This window comes from Schistocerca americana, chromosome 2 (assembly GCF_021461395.2).
Source record: "Schistocerca americana isolate TAMUIC-IGC-003095 chromosome 2, iqSchAmer2.1, whole genome shotgun sequence".
Taxonomy (NCBI): Eukaryota; Metazoa; Arthropoda; class Insecta; order Orthoptera; family Acrididae; genus Schistocerca; species Schistocerca americana.
In genome coordinates this window covers 185,472,970-185,494,879 of record NC_060120.1, presented here as the reverse complement: position 1 = coordinate 185,494,879, position 21,910 = coordinate 185,472,970, and the positions used below count along the sequence as shown (strand labels likewise).

The 21,910-nt window shown below is 44.7% G+C and overlaps 1 protein-coding gene across 1 annotated transcript in view; it reads right to left on the bottom strand.

Moving 5' to 3' along the window:
• Positions 1 to 3,850: 3,850 nt before the first annotated feature.
• LOC124593863 (glutamate receptor ionotropic, delta-1-like) overlaps positions 3,851 to 21,910 on the bottom strand; it is a 123,760-nt gene continuing 105,700 nt past the window's right edge. The window contains exons 7-9 of the mRNA XM_047132210.1: positions 16,863 to 17,071; positions 7,192 to 7,460; positions 3,851 to 4,205 (exon numbers count right to left, since the gene is read on the bottom strand). Of these exons, the coding sequence (XP_046988166.1) occupies positions 3,851 to 4,205; positions 7,192 to 7,460; positions 16,863 to 17,071 (833 nt within the window). The remainder of the gene's footprint in view (positions 4,206 to 7,191; positions 7,461 to 16,862; positions 17,072 to 21,910) is intronic.

The following is a 21,910-nucleotide window of genomic DNA, read 5'->3' as shown; positions in this document are numbered from 1 at the left end:
TATTTTGAAATTCACGAAACTTACCCAATAAGATGAATACGGAAAGTAAATATGCAGCTGGATGATCAACAAGTTCGCTAAAAACACGTGTGTCACATAAAAACGAACAGCACGTAGACAATCACAGCTATGCTTTGAACATAGATATTACCTATGGGCGTGCGGTTCTAGGCGCTTGAGTCTGGAACCGCGTGACCGCTACGGTCGCAGGTTCGAATCCTGCCTCGGGCATGGATGTGTGTGCTGTCCTTAGGTTAGTTAGGTTTAAGTAGTTCTAAGTTCTAGGGGACTGATGACCACAGATGTTAAGTCCCATAGTGCTCAGAGCCATTTGAACCATTTGAACTACCTATGGTCGAAGCAGCTATTTCGAAGGTAAAAGATATATAATTTGTGTGCAATACAAATCGATATTTTCGATTTTGTGAGTGTAACAGATCGAATTTAAGCTAATAACAAATGAAGCAATTCAATGACCGTAGCAAAAAGTACATAAATTGTTGACGATAGGACACGAAAACAAAAAACCAAAAAATGTGGACGTTAACAGAAATCGCAAAAATGTATGCGAACGCTACATTTCACGTCGAAAATGAGGACATGTCCGCGTAAATGCGGACGTCTGATAACGTTAGTGCCACCTCCTCATCAAATTGCTGCTGCAGACGCAGTACGATGCACCAGAGTCATACACCGAACACGATGGTCTTCCCTCTCGGCGGTGCCTCGTGGTCGTCCGGAACCCGGTCTTTTTGCTACCGTGCATTCTTGTGACCACTGCTGCCAGCATTTATGTAAAGTGGCTACATTTCCGCCAAATACTTCTGCAGTATTGCAGAAGTAACATCTACTTTTCGTACCCTTTTTGTACGACCTCGTTCAAACTCAGTGAGCTGTTAATAATAGCGTTTCTGTCGCCTTAAAGACATTCATAACGAGCGTCCACTGACTACGTCCAATCTGAGAGGTAACTGACGCTCACGACCGTTACAATGTGTATTTAAAGCAAACTTCTGTCGCCTTAAAGACATTCTTGACGAGCGTCCACTGACTACGTCCAATCTGAGAGGTAACTAACGCTCACGACCGTTTCAATGTGTATTTAAAGCAAACTTCTGTCGCCTTAAAGACATTCTTGACGAGCGTCCACTGACTACGTCCAATCTGAGAGGTAACTAACGCTCACGACCGTTACAATGTGTATTTAAAGCAAACTTCTGTCGCCTTAAAGACATTCTTGACGAGCGTCCACTGACTATGTCCAATCTGAGAGGTAACTAACGCTCACGACCGTTACAATGTGTATTTAAAGCAAACTTCTGTCGCCTTAAAGACATTCTTGACGAGCGTTCACTGACTACGTCCAATCTGAGAGGTAACTAACGCTCACGACCGTTACAATGTGTATTTAAAGCTAACTTCTGTCGCCTTAAAGACATTCTTGACGAGCGTCCACTGACTACGTCCAATCTGAGAGGTAACTAACGCTCACGACCGTTACAATGTGTATTTAAAGCAAACTTCTGTCGCCTTAAAGACATTCTTGACGAGCGTCCACTGACTACGTCCAATCTGAGAGGTAACTAACGCTCACGACCGTTACAATGTGTATTTAAAGCAAACTTCTGTCGCCTTAAAGACATTCTTGACGAGCGTCCACTGACTACGTCCAATCTGAGAGGTAACTAACGCTCACGACCGTTACAACGTGTATTTAAAGCAAACTTCATTTTAATTCTCACATTGGCGTTACTAGCGCCACTCTTACGCGACTGATGTGAAACTGGAACAGACATCATCTTTCACATGTAGAAACATGCCTACCAGCTTTCGTTTATGTCGCACAATTCTTGCTTGCTGTGCCGATTTTTTTTTTTTTTTTTTTTCGTCAGAGTATATTATCTGAGAACAAATTGCTTTGTTTCTCACTTCAAGAGATGAACAAAACGAGGATTCAGGAACTTCGTGATAGTTTGAAACTGTGGACTGTATTAGGGCTGCAAACTTGGCTCTTGTCTTCTGGGAGCAGTGATCTTGTCAACTAGCTATCCAAGACACAAGGCACAAATGAAACTCCAGCCTTGCAGTAACGCATATGCTACTCTTCAAAACTCCACGCATCCTCTTCTGCATACCTCTATGGGTTAGCATTCCATGTAGAAAGGGTATCGCAGAAAGGAACCTTACCTGCAGACAGCCAGTTTTCTCAGAAAAAGTCTGTGACGCTACAGCGAAATCTCCCCTTAGGTTCTTCCTCAAAAATAAAAAATTGTTTGAGCGTTTCCTCCTAAAGAGAAAATGGGAGATACGATTACCAGTCCATTTCACTGTTATAATCTATCAGAAAGTTTCAGTAAGGCACACAGTCTGCTGTAGAATGTCCGATTCGGCTCGGAATTAGGTTGGTGTTAATTGTCCTACATCAAACATTTAGACAGTACTAGTTATAGTAAGTGCTATTTTATAAAAGGCAACAATAATTAAATACAGATCGTTTGACACGTAATAGCGTGCGAGCGCCTGACGAATTACATACAGAAAAGACAAAATGCAAATCTATGACTAATCACGTCTTACTAATTTTCAGCGCGACAAAGTAGCCAACTATTCTAAGTACACAAGGTATCCGGGACTGAACTGCTGGACAACGTAGGCAGACTGCTCTGTACTGGAATTTACGTCTCTGAAAAGAGCAACTCAGAAAGCTATATTAGCCGGTAGCACACATTCGTTTTAGAATATCAACCCAATTCCTCACTGACATAAAGCGCCGCCACACTTTCACGAACATATACCACCTCTACATTTCTCAGTGCCTCCCAAGGTAGGCATAAGAAAAGGAGGGAAGGTAAGTCCTTAACGTCCCGTCTATGAGGTCATTAGATAGGGAGCACAAGTTTGACCTGTGCGTGAATGTGTAAGACAATCGGCTGTAGCCTGCAGGAACGACCCATTCTGATATTGTGTGATTCTTCAGTTCCTCCCAGCGTATTTGTTGATCGAACAGTCCACGGGTATACTGCTGGTTCATAGTGTCCAATGGGCATAATTTTCGGCGATCAGACATGTCGCCATCGTCAGGTTCGTCAGCGCACCTGACGATGGCGACATGTCTGATCGCCGAAATATTGTGCCCGTTGGACGCTATGAACCAGCAGTATACCCGTGGACTGTTCGAACATTCTCACATTCGTCATAAACAGTTAATGGATGGCATGACCCATTAGCAAAAAGCATCATTCAGCCATTTCTGTCAGTACTGTGCACTGCGGAGTGTGGGTAGAACAAACAGCATTCACTTCTGTTGTGTCGTCTCTGCGGTCCATCTGCTTAGCTCAGTGATGAAGTGTTTGCCTACCATTCAACGGAACCCGGTTCGATTCCCGGCCGGGTCAGAGACTTTCTCCGTCCGTGGACTCGGTGTTGTGTTGCCCTCATCATCATCACCGACACAAAAGCCGCCCAATATGGCGTCACCTGAAATAGGACGTACAACCCGGCGGCCGCACTTCCCGGATGAGGCCTACCGGTCAACAATGCTACACTATCCGCGGCGAGTTCAGAGACCCCGCTGTCAGTGGAGGCGCCCTCCCGAGCAAAGGAGAGGCTGTGGTATGCTGCAAGGCAAAATGTTGGGCATCGCAGAAGACTGTATATTAGTGGGGACCAGGAAGTACCATCGAGTAAGTCATAATTGGCCTTCTTCCTTCAGAACAACGGGATCACTTGCTCAGCCCTCAGTGAGAGAATGCCTTTCCGTACAGGTGCCAAGTTATACTGCACGAGCCTTACACGAATTGAACTGCCTCAGTTCTTTCCAGGAGACCTTGCGTACTGACTGACTGTAGCTTTAACCGAGCCACTGCACGGAGGGGCGGGGCAGCGCCATGGCCGGACACCTGCTCCCCGTGGGGAGGGCGCCGACCGCAGCCGCCACGGGACGCAACATTTCCGCAGCGTCGCCGTCGGCGTCGCCGCAGAGGGTGTGCCGCAGCCTGCGCAGGAGGCGGCGCCGCTTCCAGACGAACTCCGCGACGGCGAGCGCCGCGGCGCCCATCAGTCCCGAGCCGAGCAGCAGGAAGGCCGAGTAGACGTCGGCCAGCCGCGCCGAGTTGAAGGCCGACTCGTCGTGGCAGCGCGGCAGCGGCGGCAGCAGCGCCTCGCGCGCACGCGCCAGCGCGCCCGCCTCGCGCATGCGCAGCAGGCTGCAACCGTGATGTAGGTGACGTGTGTGTTAGGAAAGCTTAAGCGACAAATTTTCATCTTTTCACCGTTCCCGCATATACAGGAAACTGGAGATTTCAGTATTTCCAAGAAGACTAACAGTCTACTAATTTATGAAAAACTAGCAGTATCCAAGCAAATTCAGTAATTACAGTAAAGTGAGTGTAATCGAATTGTGTAGTTTCGATGTGGTAAAAGTATCTGGCCTCGCTCACTATCCTGAGCTCAACCACCTCATTTATTAAGAAAGGATAGTGCCTTAGGTTTTGTGATACACTAACAGGAAAGAATGAATATATGTAATAGACAGGCAGCAATATTATTGTTGGGCTTACTTTCACAGGTGCTATGTTTGTCTGTAATTTTGTGTGTGTGTGTGTGTGTCTGTGTGTGTTTTTAAAGTTAAAGTAGTTATAAGCCTTCATATAATCCTTTTATGATGTTATCTCTTTGATTAAGTCAGCTTGTCAAATATTGTTTTAAAATTATCTTTTTTGAAGAGGTAGCTAACTACTTTATGTTATTGACGAATAGGTGTGACTTTGTCCCACACAGGCTTCTCACACTGGACTTCTGCTAATCAACATCTGACAGAGTGGGACTGGCACACCGAACTACGAATAGGAGAAGGAAGAGAAGAAGCAAAAGAAGACTAACAGTACGACTTGAGAACAGAATCGATTGATGTAGCATCAAAAACGTCGATCATTACCTCTGTTGTAACAGATATCGACATGCATTGTACAAGTCGATCGTCAGTGTTCGGTAATAGACTGTGAGCCACAGAAGATGAAATCATAGAAAAGGATGAAGAAGAAGAGGAGAAGAAGCAGGAAGTTAACGAAGTAAAATAATGAGGAAAAGAAAGACCTTCTATCATATGAACATCGTAACTGAATGTAGGAAACGTTTATCATCTACAATGTGTTGCAAAAGGTCAACGAATCCTAGGCCAGTATTTGATATACTCGACATGGCATATCGATGATGGGAAGAGAAACAGGAAGAAAGGGAATGGTAAATGGAAAGAGAATGAAAAGGGGAAGGAGAGAAGGAGGCAAGGAAAGGGAGAAAAGGAAAAGGAGAGAAGGGGAAGTAGGAGGAGGAGGAGGAGGAGGAGGAGGAGGAGGACAAGGAGGAGAAGGAGAACGAGAAGGAGAACAAAAAGGGTAAAGAGAGCGAGAATGAGCGAACGACAACATGAAGAAAAGTAGAGAACAAAGCGAAGGAGAGAACGAAAAGAAGGTGAGAAGGAGAAGAAAGAGGGAAGGAGAAAAAGAAGAGAATGAGAAGGGGAGAATGAGAATGAGGAGAGAAGGAGAGGAAGGAGAGAAGGAGAGCAGGAGAAGAAGGTGAAGGAGAGAACGAGGAGAGGAGGGGAGAATGAGAACACAGAGAGAAGGAGAACTAGGAGGGAAGGAGAGGAAGGAGAGAAGGAGTAGAAGGAGAGAATGAGAATGAGGAGAGAAGGGGAAAATAAAAACAAGGAGAGAGGGAGAAGAAGGAGAGAAAGAGAGGAGAAAAGGAAAAGGAGAGAAGGAAAGGGGGAAAAGGAGACAGAGAGAAACAGAGGAGCAGAGAAGGGGAGAAGAAGGAGGAGAAGGAAAAGGAGAACAAAAAGGAGAAATCAAGAGGAAAGGTGAAGGAGCAAAAAAGAAGAAGAAAAGGAGGAGAAAAGAAGAAGGTGGAGTGCGAAAATGGAGCAGGAGAAGTAGGAGGAGAGGGAGAATGAATGCCTGTGCTTGGCTAGTGGAAGAAGAAGAAACACTTTACAGTGAACTAATACCAAAAAAGCGCATCGTTTCTACTCTATACACGGTGTTACAAAAAGGTACGGCCAAACTTTCAGGAAACATTCCTCACACACAAATAAAGAAAAGATGTTATGTGGACATGTGTCCGGAAACGCTTAACTTCCATGTTAGAGCTCATTTTAGTTTCGTCAGTATGTACTGTACTTCCTCGATTCACAATCAACATGTGTGGGCTGACGAGAATCCGCACGCAATTGCGCAATCACGTCATCAACAAAGATTTTCTGTGAACGTTTGGGCAGGCATTGTTGGTGATGCCTTGATTGGGCCCCATGCTCTTCCACCTACGCTCAATGGAGCACGTTATCATGATTTCATACGGGATACTCTACCTGTGCTGCTAGAACATGTGCCTTTACAAGTACGACACAACATGTGGTTCATGCACGATGGAGCTCCTGCACATTTCAGTCGAAGTGTTCGTACGCTTCTCAACAACAGATTCGGTGACCGATGGATTGGTAGAGGCGGACCAATTCCATGGCCTCCACGCTCTCCTGACCTCAACCCTCTTGACTTTCATTTATGAGGGCATTTGAAAGCTCTTGTCTACGCAACCCCGGTACCAAATGTAGAGCCTCTTCGTGCTCGTATTGTGGACGGCTGTGATACAATACGCCATTCTCCAGGGCTGCATCAGCGCATCAGGGATTCCATGCGACGGAGGGTGGATGCATGTATCCTCGCTAACGGAGGACATTTTGAACATTTCCTGTAACAAAGTGTTTGAAGTCACGCTGGTACGTTCTGTTGCTGTGTGTTTCCATTCCCTGATTAATGTGACTTGAAGAGAAGTAATAAAATGAGCTCTAACAAGGAAAGTAAGCGTTTCCAGACACATGCCCACATAACATATTTTCTTTCTTTGTGTGTGACGAATGTTTCCTGAAAGTTTGGCCGTACCTTTTTGTAACACCCTGTATATGAAGAATGAAGGACACCACCCATAGTGATGCCTACGTTCTCCATAATGGACATAAAAGAGAAGTGTAGTATGAAGGAGAAAGACGTGAAGCTTTATGGATATTTAAGACTGGACTGACACCAGAAATGTCGACCACATATGCTTTGGCGATGAAGAATGTTGACAACGATGGGCGACATCCGTGAGCTCAGCACGTAGCATGGAACGGCGGCGGCGGCGAGTACGTGCCTGAGGTTGAGCAGGCGGCGGAAGGGCGAGGTGCGGCTCATGGGCAGCGCGACGGAGGAGCGGGTGGCCTCGACGGGCAGCTCTCGCACGTCGCAGCGGCGCTGCAGCTCCACGGTGAAGGCGAGCGCGCGCCGCGCCAGCCGCGAGCTCACGAAGAAGGCGTAGCCGCCGCGCACGGCGCGCCGCAGGCCCTCCGCCGCGTCGTGCACGCCCGTGTTGCCCACCAGCCCGCGCAGGTACAGCCGCCGCAGGTGCGAGTCGTTCGCCGTCTGCGGCACACCATCTCGTCACGCCTCTGAAACTGCGGGCCGCGACGCGCCGAGCAACTGCTCGAGGGCACTCTGTCCCACTGGTACACAGGACGGCCATCTCGGACCAGCTGAGCAGCCACTGGGACGTGCTAGCTCCTTATAGATGACGCAACATTGGTGTAATATTCTGCAATACTTATTACGCATTCCGCAAACCGGTTTCCGGCTGTTACGCCATCATCAGGTACCAAGACAAATATGAGTGGCTATGAAATTTTTGAAGGACAATTTACAGCACGGCCCGGATGGGATTATGAGTAGTATTTGCAAATAGAAGCGGCCAGTAAGGGAACTGTGTCTGGCCGTTCAGTAGTAAGGTTGGGCTGATGGATGTATGTTTATAATTTCCATTATTTCAAATAAATTCATCTTCCTACCTTTATGTATGTGATGTAATGCTTCAAGTTGCACCTCGTTGCTATGGCGTTCTTTAAGCAGGTGGTGCGCAAAAGTAGAAGCTCCTTTTCTTAAGTTTCCAGCTTCTATGCTATTGATTCAAGCGGATGCACTTTTGCCTGCCAGTCTGAGCAGTTTAAAATTTGCCACAGTTACAAGTAATTTTATATATTTCACTCTTTTTTCAAACATCTACATCTACATCTACATATATACTCCGCTAGCCACCAAGCGGTGTGTGGCGGAGGGCACAATTCGCGCCAAAGTCATTTTCCCCACCTCTGTTCCACTCGCGGATCGCGCGAGGGAAAAACGACTGTCTGAACGCCTCAGTACGAGCTCTAATTTCCCTTATCTTTGAATGATGATCATTACGCGATTTGAAAGTTGGTAGTAATAATATATGCTCTACATCCTCGGCTAAGATTCGATTTCGGAATGTAGTGAGCAGCTCCTTCTGTTTAGCGCGTCGACTATCCGCAAGTGTGTCCCACTTCAAATTTACTATGAGATTTGTAACGCTCTCGCGATGGCTAAATGTACCAGTCACGAATCTTGCCGCTCTTCTTTGGACCTTCTCAATCTCTTGAACCGGACCCAACTGGTAAGGGTCCCATACAGACGAACAATACTCTAAGACTGGACGAACTAACGTATTGTAAGCTATTTCTTTTGTTGAAGGACTGCATCACTTCAGGATTCTACCAATAAACCGCAATCTAGAGTTCGCCTTACCTGTTACTTGTGTAATCTCATCATTTCATTTGAGATCATTTCGAATACTCACACCCAGATACTTGACTGATGTTACCACTCCCAAAGACTGATCATTTATTTTGTAATCATACATTAATGGAGTGTTGTCTTTACCATTGGGTAAAAAGATATTGTGCACATTATTTCAAGTCAGTACCAGACTCCCTTGCTGTCCACTTCTAACTGCAGATGCTACTCATAACCCCATCCTGGCCGTGTTGTAAATTACCCCTCTTACTCACAAGTTCCATTTTCACATATTTCAGTTATTATAATTTCTCTTCTTGTGTTAAAAAAATTTTACTTTACATAATCACAGCTGCATAGGTTAACTCCTCAATCTCACTAGTATATCTTATCTGTTTGTAATTCAGGACCTATTACTGACAAGATCAATTTGTGCAGTTACACGTCAGCGAAGTTTATTGTTCCATTTATTCTCTTCTACAAACAACTGTTGTGATTTGTATAAAGTTCATTAGTTAATACGTCATATATTTCATCTTACCTAAATAATCCTACATCACATTCACAGTTAAATAACCCTCTTTTTTTATTCCTAAATTTAACATTAACATTTTTCATCTCTCGAAACGGAGATACTCGGTATATGCGGTAGATTAAAATCTTTGACCCCCACCACCGAAAACCTGTTTACGAAATAAATAATATCGTAGAACACTAAACCAGCATTTTGTGTGTGTCTGTGTGTGTGTGTGTGTGTGTGTGTGTGTGTGTGTTTTCATTCATAATGTATAAAATATTCTACAAAGAACCGACGGAACAGTCAATCAATGCTATTAACTCTGTCTTTATGCTCTTTGCCTGTAAAAGGACTTAATTAAATCAATAACGAATTTTTAAACTTCGTTAGCTTCTTAGATGTCTAGTGGACGGCCACACACCTGCCACATTGAGTTGTTACTGTTCTGTTAACTTCCTACACATACTGGTGTGCAAAACTTAAGGACGCAAGTAACCTTCGCATGACGTGACACTACTAACAAGGGAACCTCCCCATCGCACCCCCCTCAGATTTAGTTATAAGTTGACACAGTGGATAGGCCTTGAAAAACTGAACACAGATCGATCGAGAAAACAGGAAGAAGTTGTGTGGAACTATGAAAAAATAAGCAAAATATACAAACTGGGTCTTCCATGTGCAATATAGGCAATATTAAGGGCAGTGTGAGACGCGGAGAGCCGTGGTCCCGTGGTTAGCGTGAACAACTGCGGAATAAGAGGTCTATGGTCCAAATCTTCACTCGACCGAAAATTTTAACTTTTTATTTTCAGTTTATGTGACAAACCCTTATGTTTTCATCACTTTTTTTTGAGTGATTATTACATCCACAAGAAAACCTAAATCGGGCAAGGTAGAAGAATCTTTTTACCCATTCGCCAAGTGTACTAGTTAGGTGGGTCGACAACATATTCCTGTCATGTGACGCACATGCTGTCACCAGTGTCGTATAGAATATATCAGACGTGTTTTCCTGTGGAGGAATCGGTTGACCTATGACCTTGCGATCAAATGTTTTCGGTTCCCATTGGAGAGACACGTCCTTTCGTCAACTAATCGCACGGTTTTGCGGTGCTGTCGCAAAACACAGACACTAAACTTATTACAGTGAACAGAGACGTCAATGAACGAACGGACAGATCATAACTTTGCGAAGATAAAGAAAGCAAAATTTTCAGCCGAGGGCAGATTCGAACTAAAGACCTCTCGTTCCGCAGCTGTTCACGCTAACCACGGGACCACGACGCTCCTCGGCTCACGTCCCTCTTAATATTGCCTATCTTAGGCATGGACGACCCAGTTTGTATATTTTGCTTATTTTTTCATAGTTCCACACAACTTCTTCCTGTTTTCTCGATTGATCTGTGTTCAGTTTTTCAAGGCCTATCCACTGTGCCAACTTATAACTAAATCTGAGGGGGGTGCGATGGGGATGTTCCCTTGTAAGTAACGTAACTCGACGAGACTTGGACCTGCTACAGTATACAAGAAAAAGTAACTGAAAGGAATGCGCCATGAGGCGAACAGAAATGGCACTTTTATTCAGAGATAGTAATTACACTGAAGTCACAGAGGCTAAGGCACGCTCTCGTCGCCCGAGAAAAATTAAGCCATAGATCTCTCCGAAGATTAACTGGTAAACGTTTATTGATTGTCCCTGATTAATCCCCTGCACTGCTACACTATTACACTAGTCTTAATAACAGTCGCCAGGCGCGATTCGACCCACAAGAAAGGATGAAGATAGTCAATAATCATATTCCAGTAATAAATGCCCTGTAGAAATCCACCTGCTTTCCAGAAGAGTCTCACATCCATTCACTACAGTGGAAAATACACACCGCAGCCACTACACCGCCTCAAGCTGATTTCTCCCACCGAGGAATTCCTCCAAAAACAAAACAGAATTTCAGTTCAGAATCAGAAGGGAAAGAACTATGACATCATATTTTTCCGCAGCGACATCGTTGTGTATAGCATTGTCAGTGCACAGATGGCGTCAAATCTGAGTTAAAACTCGAATTTTCGAAGATAATCACCATCCTCTTCGTCAGGAGATTAACGTCTAACAAAAGGAACGGTAGAAATTCGAATGTGCACCAACAATTTTAACAGAGACGGAGGTTGAAATCTCAGTGGTGGCTACAGACAAGTTATTGAAACAGATGGTGTTCTCTTTCCGCCCCTCAGTTGCGACCCGGAAAGGGCCTTACCGCCACATCGGTAATTTCCTGCACTCGCGTATCACGGCTTCTAGGTTAAGTCACTCCGACAATAGAAATCAGAACACTATGCGACGTCAGCCGACCACTGGGAAGCTTGGGCACCGCTGTAACTTAGACCAAAAAAATGGCTCTGGGACTTAACTTCTGAGGTCATCAGTCACCTAGAACTTAGAACCACTTAAACCTAACTAACCTAAGGACATCACACACATCCATGCCCGAGGCAGGATTCAAACCTGCGACCGTAGCGGTCGCGCGGTTCCGGATTGAAGCGCCTAGAATCGCTCTGCCACCCTGGCGGCTATAACTTAGACATATTTCGCTCCCGGAAGATAGTAATCTCCTGACGAAGAAGATGGTTATTATCTTCGAAAGCTCGAGTTTCAAATCAAATCTGACACGGTCTGTGCACGAGAAGATTTTATTAAAAAGCAAACAAGTCACAGAAAAATACAAAACTTCCTAGTTTGCATGGGGACAAATAGAGTTTATTGGCTTCAGTTAGACCTCACCAAATCTGTCCAACACCACTGTATGTACAATGGGGACCGGATTAAATACCAGTAACTAAACATAGGTAGCGTCAAGACTATCAGTTAAAGGCGCATTGTCAGCTGTTAAAAGTAATTCTAGCTGTAGTACAATATAGCTGTCCATCGTTCGGCCTCAACGTAATTTTTAGTCAGAAATATACTTCTCTGCAAAACTTAAAGAATATACCGGTATAGATAAAGAAACACAACACATTAACTGTTGTTGTTGTGGTATTCAGTCCAGAGACTGGTTTGATGCAGTTCTCCATGCTACTCTATCCTGAGCAAGCTTCTTCATCTCCCAGTACCTACTGCAACCTACATCCTTCTTAATCTGCTTAGTGTATTCATCTCTTTGTCTCCCTCTACGATTTTTACCCTTCACCTGCCCTTCAATACTAAACTGGTGATCCCTTCATGCCTCAGTTCATGTCCTACGAACCGATCCCTTCTTCTAGTCAAGTTGTGCCACAAATTTCTCTTCTCCCCAATTCTATTCAATACCTCCTCATTAGCTATGTGATCTAACCATCTAATCTTCAGCATTCTTCTGTAGCACCACATTTCGAAAGCTTCTATTCTCTTCTTGTCTAGACTATTTATAGTCCATGTTTCACTTCCATACATGGCTACACTCCATACAAATACTTTCAGAAACGACTTCCTGACACTTACATCTATACTCGATGTTAACAAATTATCTTCTTCAGAAATGCTTTCCTTGCCATTGCCAGTCTACATTTTATATCCTGTCTAATTTAATCATCATCAGTTAATTTGCTCCCCAAATAGCAAAACTCATTTACTACTTTAAGTGTTTCATTTCCTAATCTAATTCCCTCAGCATCACACGATTTAATTCGACGACATTTCACTATCCTCGTTTTGCTTTTGTTGATGTTCATCTTATATCCTCCTTTCAAGACACTGTCCATTCCGTTAAACTGCTCTTCCTGGTCCTTTGCTGTCTCTGACAGAATAACAATGTCATCGGCGAACCTCAAAGTTTTTATTTCTTCTTCATGGATTTAAATTCCGACTCCGAATTTTTCTTTTGTTTCCTTTACTGCTTGCTCAATATACAGATTGAATATCATCGGGAATAGGCTACAAACCTGTCTCACTCCCTTACCAACCACTTCTTCCCTTTCATGCCCCTCGACTCTTATAACTGCCGTCTGGTTTCTGTACAAATTGTAAATAGGCTTTCGCTCCCTGTATTTGACTCCTGTCACCTTCAGAATTGATACTGCGTACAGAAAAAATTAAAGAGACCTTTGGAGAAAAGAGAACCACTTGCATGAATATCAAGAGCTCAGATGGAAACATATTAACTAAGCGATGGAAATGAACGAATCTGCGGGGGAGCATGTTGTGAGAGGTCCACAGAAACTTGGATGTCACATGGCGCGAGGTCGCCGTTATTACAGCGCCAAATGGGGCTGGCGCCACAACACGAGGCAGTTGAAGGAACGGGACAAGACAGTGTGTGTCAATCAGAAAGCAGTTACGATGCACTGTGATGGTGTTGTTCATGACAATGTGTCCTGAAGAAAACATCTGGATGACTTCACACGATGCAGAACTTCGGGAAACTAGAAGAAGTTCGAAGTGTCACGAGTATAGCGCAGAAGTTTGATATTGCTCGAAGTATTGTTTCACGTGCATGGGGAGCATTGCGAACGACAGGCACTGCTGCCCGAAGAAGAGGAGGTGCTCGACCACTGTAAGAACAGCAGCAGATGACCGCTACGTTGCGCAACACGCTAGGAGAGACCCGCATCAGACAGCGGCTGGAATTGCAACCACTTTAACAGGACTGTAAGGTATGAAATCTTATGCTCCACAGTGGCAAGACGACTGCATGAGGGCGGTGTCTCTGCCAGGCGTCCAGTACGTTGTGCTCCGTTGACAAACAAACATCGGTGGTGGTGCCAAGAGCGTAGGGAATGGACCAACCAGGAGTGGGGTCTCGAGTTATTCCAGGATGAGAACAGATTCAGTCCGAGTAGTGATTATGGATGTACTCTCATATGGCGAGAGATGGGAACACATAATGCAACCTGGAACATTGTCGAACATGATCGCTTCGGTGCTCCATGTACTATGGTGTGGGAAAGAATCAGGTTGCGTGGTCACACTGACTTCCATATCTTCGAACACGGTACATTTACCGTTCAACGGTATTGTGACTTCATACCGCTATCAAAGTGTGCGTGTTTTCAGGCGGGCATTCCGCCCTACCTTCATTTTTATGGATGACAATGCGCGACCGCATTGAACAGCGCAGGTGAGGGAGTTCTTAGAATGAGATGATATTCGACGATTCGACCGACCTGCCCGTTCCTTCGACTTAAATCCCATCCAGCACCTGTGAGGTGCGCCGGCGACACGTGCTTCAGCTCGTCCACATTCGCCGACTATGCTGTCGTTGTTAAGCTGATGGAGGAATGAAACGCCCTACCACAAGAACTCCTTAATAACGTTGTGGCCAGCATGGGAGTACGTTGCAAGGCATCCATAGCTGTCCGTGGTAATCACACACCGTATCAAGAATCACAGTCCGTCCCCGGTAGCTGAGTGGCGCCGGCACGGTAGCTGAGCGTGATCGGTCAGAGGGCTGCTCGCCCTCTGTAATAAAAAAACTGAGTAAAGGAATCAACGATCAACTTGAACGGATGTCTTGTGACGTCCGCCCAGACCAAACACAACGAACAATACCGAACAAAATGAAAAAAAAGTGGTCAGCGCAACAGAATGTCAATCCTTAGGGCCCGGATTCAATTTCCGGCTGGGTCGGAGATTTTCTCCGCTCAGGAACTGGGTGTCGTGTTGTGCTAATCATCATCATTTCATCCCCAACGGCGCGCAAGTCGCTGAAGTGGCGTCAGATCGAAAGACTTGCACCCGACGAACGGTCTACCCGACGGGAGGCCCTAGTCATACGACATTTGGATTTGTTATCAAGAATCACAATCCGCTCCTTGTAATTTCCATGGGACTCTCTCGAATCAAGCTGACTTCAGTTTAATTATTGTCTCTCAATAAGAGTGTCATTTCTTATCGTCTCACTGCACTCACTGCGTATTTATTTTACTTACCTCCTGTGCTACCCTGTAGCAGTTCCTTCCCCGTATCGACCAAGTTTACTTGGAAGTAACATTTCATGCTAAAGTTACTTTCGTCAAAAAATGTTCAAATATGTCTGAAATCCCTAAGCTTACACACTACTTAACCTAAATTATCCTAAGGACAAACACCAACACCCATGCCCGAGGGAGGACTAGAACCTCCGCCGGGACCAGCCGCACAGTCTATGACTGCAGCGCCTAGACCGCTCGGCTAATCCCACGCGGCCTTACTTTCGTCCTTCAGTTATTCTCTCGGGCGCTAAAAACCTCGTTGTTGTGCGCCCTAAAACACTAATCATCATCATCATCAACATTCAGTTTTTCTCATCCTTGTACTTCGCATACGGGTGCAATGCGACATGTGAAGGATACAGCGATCCAAGGTTTAAAATCAATAGAATTTAAAACATCCACAGGCCGCTAACACTTTTTCCCGTACTGTATACATTTGTTTACCTGGTTCTTATGAACTTCAGCAAATCAATGGTAAAATATTTCCTGATACCTTTCGACTCACAAGAAAACACACGGGAATCGGATTTTTTGTAATTTTTTATGTTTATGTTTCGTCAAGTTCAGAACTCAAATATCGATCATCCAAATCAGTTGGATGCAACACTCAAAAATTCTGAAAAAAGAAATCTACGCTGAAGTTTTCGAAGCGTCTTTAATACTCTGAAATAAGGTCAATTATTTCCGACTGGCAGCGTGGCTCTGTGACTGGCTGTTCGTCTGTCTCGTAGGGCACCTAGGCTCGATTCCTGGCCAGAGCAAATGTCTAAACAAACGCACAGCTTCTAGGAGTTTTTCGGTGAAGGGTAAAATACATAAAGACGGAAAAAATCAGTAACACTCGAGACGTAATCGCTGATTAGAGTCTCCTTTCTGTCATTATTTCATTTTTTCATTCAGTTCGAACATTTAGATCATTTAAATACAAAATTCGTCATATATGTTCCAATGTAAATGCCGTGTGGCTAGGGCCTCCCGTTCGCCTGGTACAAGTCTTTCGAGTTGACGGCACTTCGGTGACTTTCGTGTCGATGGGGATGAAATGATGATAAGGACAACATAACACCCAGTCCCTGAGCGGCGAAAATCTCAATCTCCGACCCAGCCGGGAATCGAACCCGGGCCGGTAGGCATGACATTCCGTCGCGCTAACCACTCAGATACCAGGGGCGGACATATATATTCCAATCAACTACATCTAATTCTCATTTTTATGAAAAATACACGCCCGCTTCTTTATAATTACGTACTTTACATACAATCCATTTTTCGTTCGAAATACAAGTTCTCAATTACTGACCGTTTGTAAAAGATTGTTAATAAACATTATTTAAATTTTAAAAAAATTGCGGATTAATTTTTTTTACGTCTAAGTGTTTCACACTGTACGGAATTGCTCGGGCACAGGCACCATTGTTTAAAATTTCGCTTTGGCCGGGGTTCAAACACAAGTCACTTGCAGGGGAACACTCTACCAGAGTGCCACTATACCTTTCGGCGAATTGGCATAAATTTCGGGTATTACCGACGCTCGGAAAATTTTAAATTCGATTACCTCGAGAATTCTTGAGAGTTGCATCGAACTGCTTTGTAAACTGATAGTTGAGTTCTTTGAATTTCATGCACCATAAACATACAAAAATTCAAAACCGCGTTTGCCGTTGTGGTCTGTTTGTGAGTGGTTTTGTAGTCTAGGGTTGACCACCCGAGACTGATATGTCTGGTGTTCTCTATCAGCGCTGTGAGCGTGCAACGTCACAGAGACGCCCCGTGCCTGGACTCACCCTGAGGAACATCTCGCCCTGTCCGGCCAGCGTGTAGCCGAACTGGAAGTCGCTCTGCAGCAGGTCGTCGAGGCCGCGGATGGAGGCCACCCTGACGGACAGCACGGACGTGATGAAGGCGGCGTACGCGTTGTACATGACCAGCGCGAACACCAGCCCGAACATCAGCACCAGGCTGCCGGACGCCCTCCGCGGGTTCCACGTGCTGCCTGCGGGACAAGAATTCGTACACTAAGAGAGCCTCGCCGCACCATTAGGTTTCAGACCAACACAGCTTCGACACTCCCCAACAGATAGGACACAACCTGATGCTTGTGGGCGAATAGACGTGATGGCCAGATGTGTAGAGGTCGGAGCCAAACCCAACGACCTATCGACTAACGACCTCCTGGTCGACACTTTCGCTTCCACATCACCCTCTCACTTACCTACCAAGCAATCTGCACAAACATTACGCATTTTTCGCCACTGATACGCTGCTTACACAACATGCAAGTTGATCTACGGTCTTGTGGAATGGTCTAGCATAGAGATACAGCTGAACTCGTACTGAGGTGGTGAAATGTTACTTTATAAATGAATAAAAATTAGCCACCATTTTAATTAACGCCTGTAAATATTCTAAATAATTTTACATATACAAATAAATTTGTATATTAACTGAAAGAAACGATGTAATAATGAGATGATGTATTTTTAATTATTCACGAATTATTTTGTAAAAAATAACTCTCTGAGCTAAAATATATAAAGAAAACATTGTGAAACAAAACGTAGTAACTACCTTCATTTATCTAGCGATATAAGAAAGCGGAACGCGACTATCTCTCTCTGTTTTGTGCTGCGCTATCGAGATGAGTTGTGTGTCACTTGTACCCTTTTCTTGAATATTTACGTCAATTTGATGTTAAGTAGCCGTGTTTCATTTGGCGATCCCTTTCCTTGCTATTCATGTTATACACTGAAGATCCAAAGAAACTGGTACACCTGCCTGATATCGTGTAGGGCCCCCGCGAGCACGCAGAAGTGCCGCAAAACGACTTAGCATGGACCCGACCTAATCTCTGAAGTAGTTCTGGAGGGGGAAAAAATGGTTCAAATGGCTCTGAGCACTACGGGACTTAACATCTGAGTCATCAGTCCCCTAGAACTTAAAACTACTTAAACCTAACTAACCTAAAGACATCACACACATCCATGCCCGAGGCAGGATTCGAACCTGCAACCGTAGCAGTCGCGCGGTTCCAAACTGAAGCGCCTAGAACCGCTCGTCCACACCGGCCGGCTTGCTGGAGGCGACTGACACCATAAATCCTGCAGGGCTGTCCTTAAATCCTTAAGAGTACAAGAGGATAGAGATCTCTTCTGAACAGCATATTGCAAGGCAACCGAGATATGCTCAATAATGTTCATGTCTGGGGAGTTTGGTGGCCAGCGCATGTGTTTGAACTCAGAAGAGTGTTCCTGGATCCACTCTGTAGTAATTCAGACCGTGTGGGGTGTCGCATTGTCCTGCTGGAACTGAACAAACCTGTCGGAATGCACAATGGACATGAATGGATACAGGTGATCAGACAGGTTGCTTACGTACGTGTCACCTGTCAGAGTCCTATCTAGACGTATCAGGGGTCCCGCATCACTCCAACTGCACACGCCCTACGCCATTACACAGTCTCTACCAGCTTCGACAGTCCCCTGCTGACATGCAGAGTCCGTGGATTCATGAAGTTGTCTCCGTAAGGGTACACGTCTATCCGGTCGATACAGTTTCAAAAGGAGACTCGGTCCGGCCGGGCAATGTGTTGACTGTCATCATCAGTCGAATGTCAGTGTTGACGGGCCCAGGCGAGGCGTAAAGCTTTTTGTCGCGCTCTCATCAAGGGTACACGAGTGGGCCTTCTGCTCCAAAAGCCCATATATATAATGTTTCGTTGAAAGGCTCATGCGGCTGATACTTGTTGATGGCGCTGCATTAGAGTCTGCAGCAATTTGCAGTTCTGTCACGTTGAACGATTCTCTTCAGTCGTGTTGGTCCCGTTCTTGCAGGATGTTTTTCCGGCCGCAGCGATGTCGGAGATTTGATGTTTTACCGGATTCCTGATATTCAACGGTATACTCGTGAAATGGTCGAACGGCAAAATCCCCACTTCATCGCTACCTCGGAGATGCTATATCCCATCGCCCATGCGCCGATTATAACACCGCGTTCAAACTCACTTAAATCTTGATAATCTGCCGATGTAGCAGCAGTAACCGATCTAACAACTGCGCCAGACACCTGTTGTCCTATACGGGCGATGTCGACCGCATTGTCGTATTCTGCCTGTTTACATATCTCTATATTTAAATACGCATGCCTATATAAACTTCTTTGGCGCTTCGTTGTATGTGATTTTTTTTTCTTAGCTCTGTTTCAGGGTGCATCGAAGAGAAGATCCTGGCACATTGTTTGTTTGCCACGAGCGAACACTGTTAGCGTTCATTCGCCGTGTAATCCATGAGATTATAATTCATATGTCCCTGAGATCACTTGTGCCGACCTTTTTTCCCTAAATTCCGGGCAATGTTATTACGCGAACGGCCTAACATTCAGATCGGTCTTTGGCCTCCAAACAATGTCGTATACCAACGCACTCTCCAGTCTGATGTACTGACGATGCTGGAAGGCGGAGTTCAGCTTAATTAGAAAAGAGAGTAAAATTTTTTTGCCATGTTTCATCATTTCAGTAGCATTGCCTCCAGCAAAACAAAAAACATTCATGTAGTGTTCTCAGCCAAAAGTTACCTATTATGCAATGCTTTCTTAAACGTCATGTTTACTAGCAGTGATAAAACCTATTAAAAATCCATTTTAATCAATTAATTCATATCTCATCCGTTTTCATTATTTTTTATTGAGAAACGCTACAGTGGACAGCTGTTCAAGTCTTCTTGAGGCCATCCAGATTTAGATTTTCCGTGCTTTCTCTGACACAATTAAGGCATAAGCTGGGACGGGTTATTTGAAAACGACTTGGACAATTTGCTTTCCTATTCTTACCCAAAGAAAGCAGGTGTTGACAGATGTGAAAATTACCGATCTATCAGTTTAATAAGCCACGGCTGCAAAATACTAACACGAATTCTATACAGACGAACTGGTAGAAGCCGACCTCGGGGAAGATCAATTTAGATTCCGTAGATATGTTGGAACACATGAGGCAATACTAGCCCTACGACTTATCTTAGAAAATAGATTAAGGAAAGGCAAACCTACGTTTCTAGCATTTGTAGACTTAGAGAAAGATTTTGACAATGTTGACTGGAATACTCTCTCTCAAATTCTGAAGGTGGCAGCGGTAAAATACAGGGAGCGAAAGGCTATTTATAATTTGTACAGAAACCAGATGGCAGTTATAAGAGTCGAGGTACAGGAAAGGGAAGCAGTGGTTGGAAAGGGAGTGAGACAGGGTTGTAGCCTATCCCCGATGTTATTCAATCTGTATATTGAGCAAGCAGTAAAGGAAACAAAAGAAAAATTGGGAGTGGGTATTAAACCCCACGGAGAAGAAATAAAAGCTTTGAGGTTCGCCGGTGACATTGTAATTCTGTCAGAGACAGCAAATAATCTGGAAGAGCAGTTGAACGGAATGGACGGTGTCTTCAAAAGAGGTTATAAGATGAACATCAACAAAAACAAAACGAGGATAATGGCATATAGTCGAATGAAGTCGGGTATGCTGAGGGAATTAGATGAGGAAATGAGACACTTAAAGTGGTAAATGAGTTTTGCTATTTGGGGAGCAAAATAACTGATGATGGTCGAAGTAGAGAGGATATCAAATGTAGACTGGCAATGGCAAGGAAAGCGTTTCTGAAGAAGAGAAATTTGTTAACATCGATTATAGATTTAAGTGTCAGGAAGTCGTTTCTGAAAGTATTCGTATGGAGTGTAGCGATGTATGGAAGTGAAACGTGGACGATAAATAGTTTGGACAAGAAGAGAATAGAAGCTTTCGAAATGTGGGGCTACAGAAGAATGCTGAAGATTACATGGGTAGATCAAAATTCAAATGTGTGTGAAATCTTATGGGACTTAACTGCTAAGGCCATCAGTCCCTAAGCTTACACACTACTTAACCTAAATTATCCTACGGACAAACACACACAGCCATGCCCTGGGTAGATCACATAACTAATGAGGAGGTATTGAATAGAATTGGAGAGAAGAGAAATTTGTGGCACAACGTGACTGGGAGAAGAGATCGGTTGGTGGGGCATTTTCTGAGGCATCGAGGAATCACGAATTTAGTATTGGAGGTTAGCGTGGAGGATAAAAATCGTAGAGGGAGACCAAGAGATGAATACACTAAACAGATTCAGAAGGATGTAGGTTGCAGTAGGTACTGGGAGATGAAGAAGCTTGCACAGGATAGAGTAGCATGAAGAGCTGCATCAAACCAGTCTCAGAACTGAAGACTACAACAACAACATTCTTACCCAATACGAGCTTATGTTCCGTTCGTTTGTTCGGCACATGAAACCCTAATCTTCCTTTCTACGTTAGCACATGGGTTTTTTACTATAGTGGATAGATTTGAGGTGTAGGGGAAAGAAGAACTGCGGGCAAAGGTAGGAGACATTGCAAGCGTACCACGTGCAGCCGGGAGAAGTTTTTTTGCACGTGCGCTGGTAGACGTTTGGTATTGCCATGTAGAGTTTATTCACGACATATAACATCCTGACAGATTTTTCAGGAGGGTGCGTGCAGCACAGGAAGCAATCTCTGCCCACTGACACCCAACACATGGACAGTCGCGGGGAGAGTTGCGCTGGGAGAGGGACAACTTGTGCTTCCCTGACGCAATGCTGGCACTACACACGTGCTTGCTGGTTTGGCACGCCACGGCATGACAATGCCATAACTGCTACTGTGAACAGCGGACAATTTCAAAGGCGCTTTGGAGGCCATTCTGGTGCTAAACGTACATCCCTTTGGTTGTAACACATCTTCCTCTCAGTAGGTCACGAAAATAATGTCTCATCTAAACATCTAACCGGACAGCAAT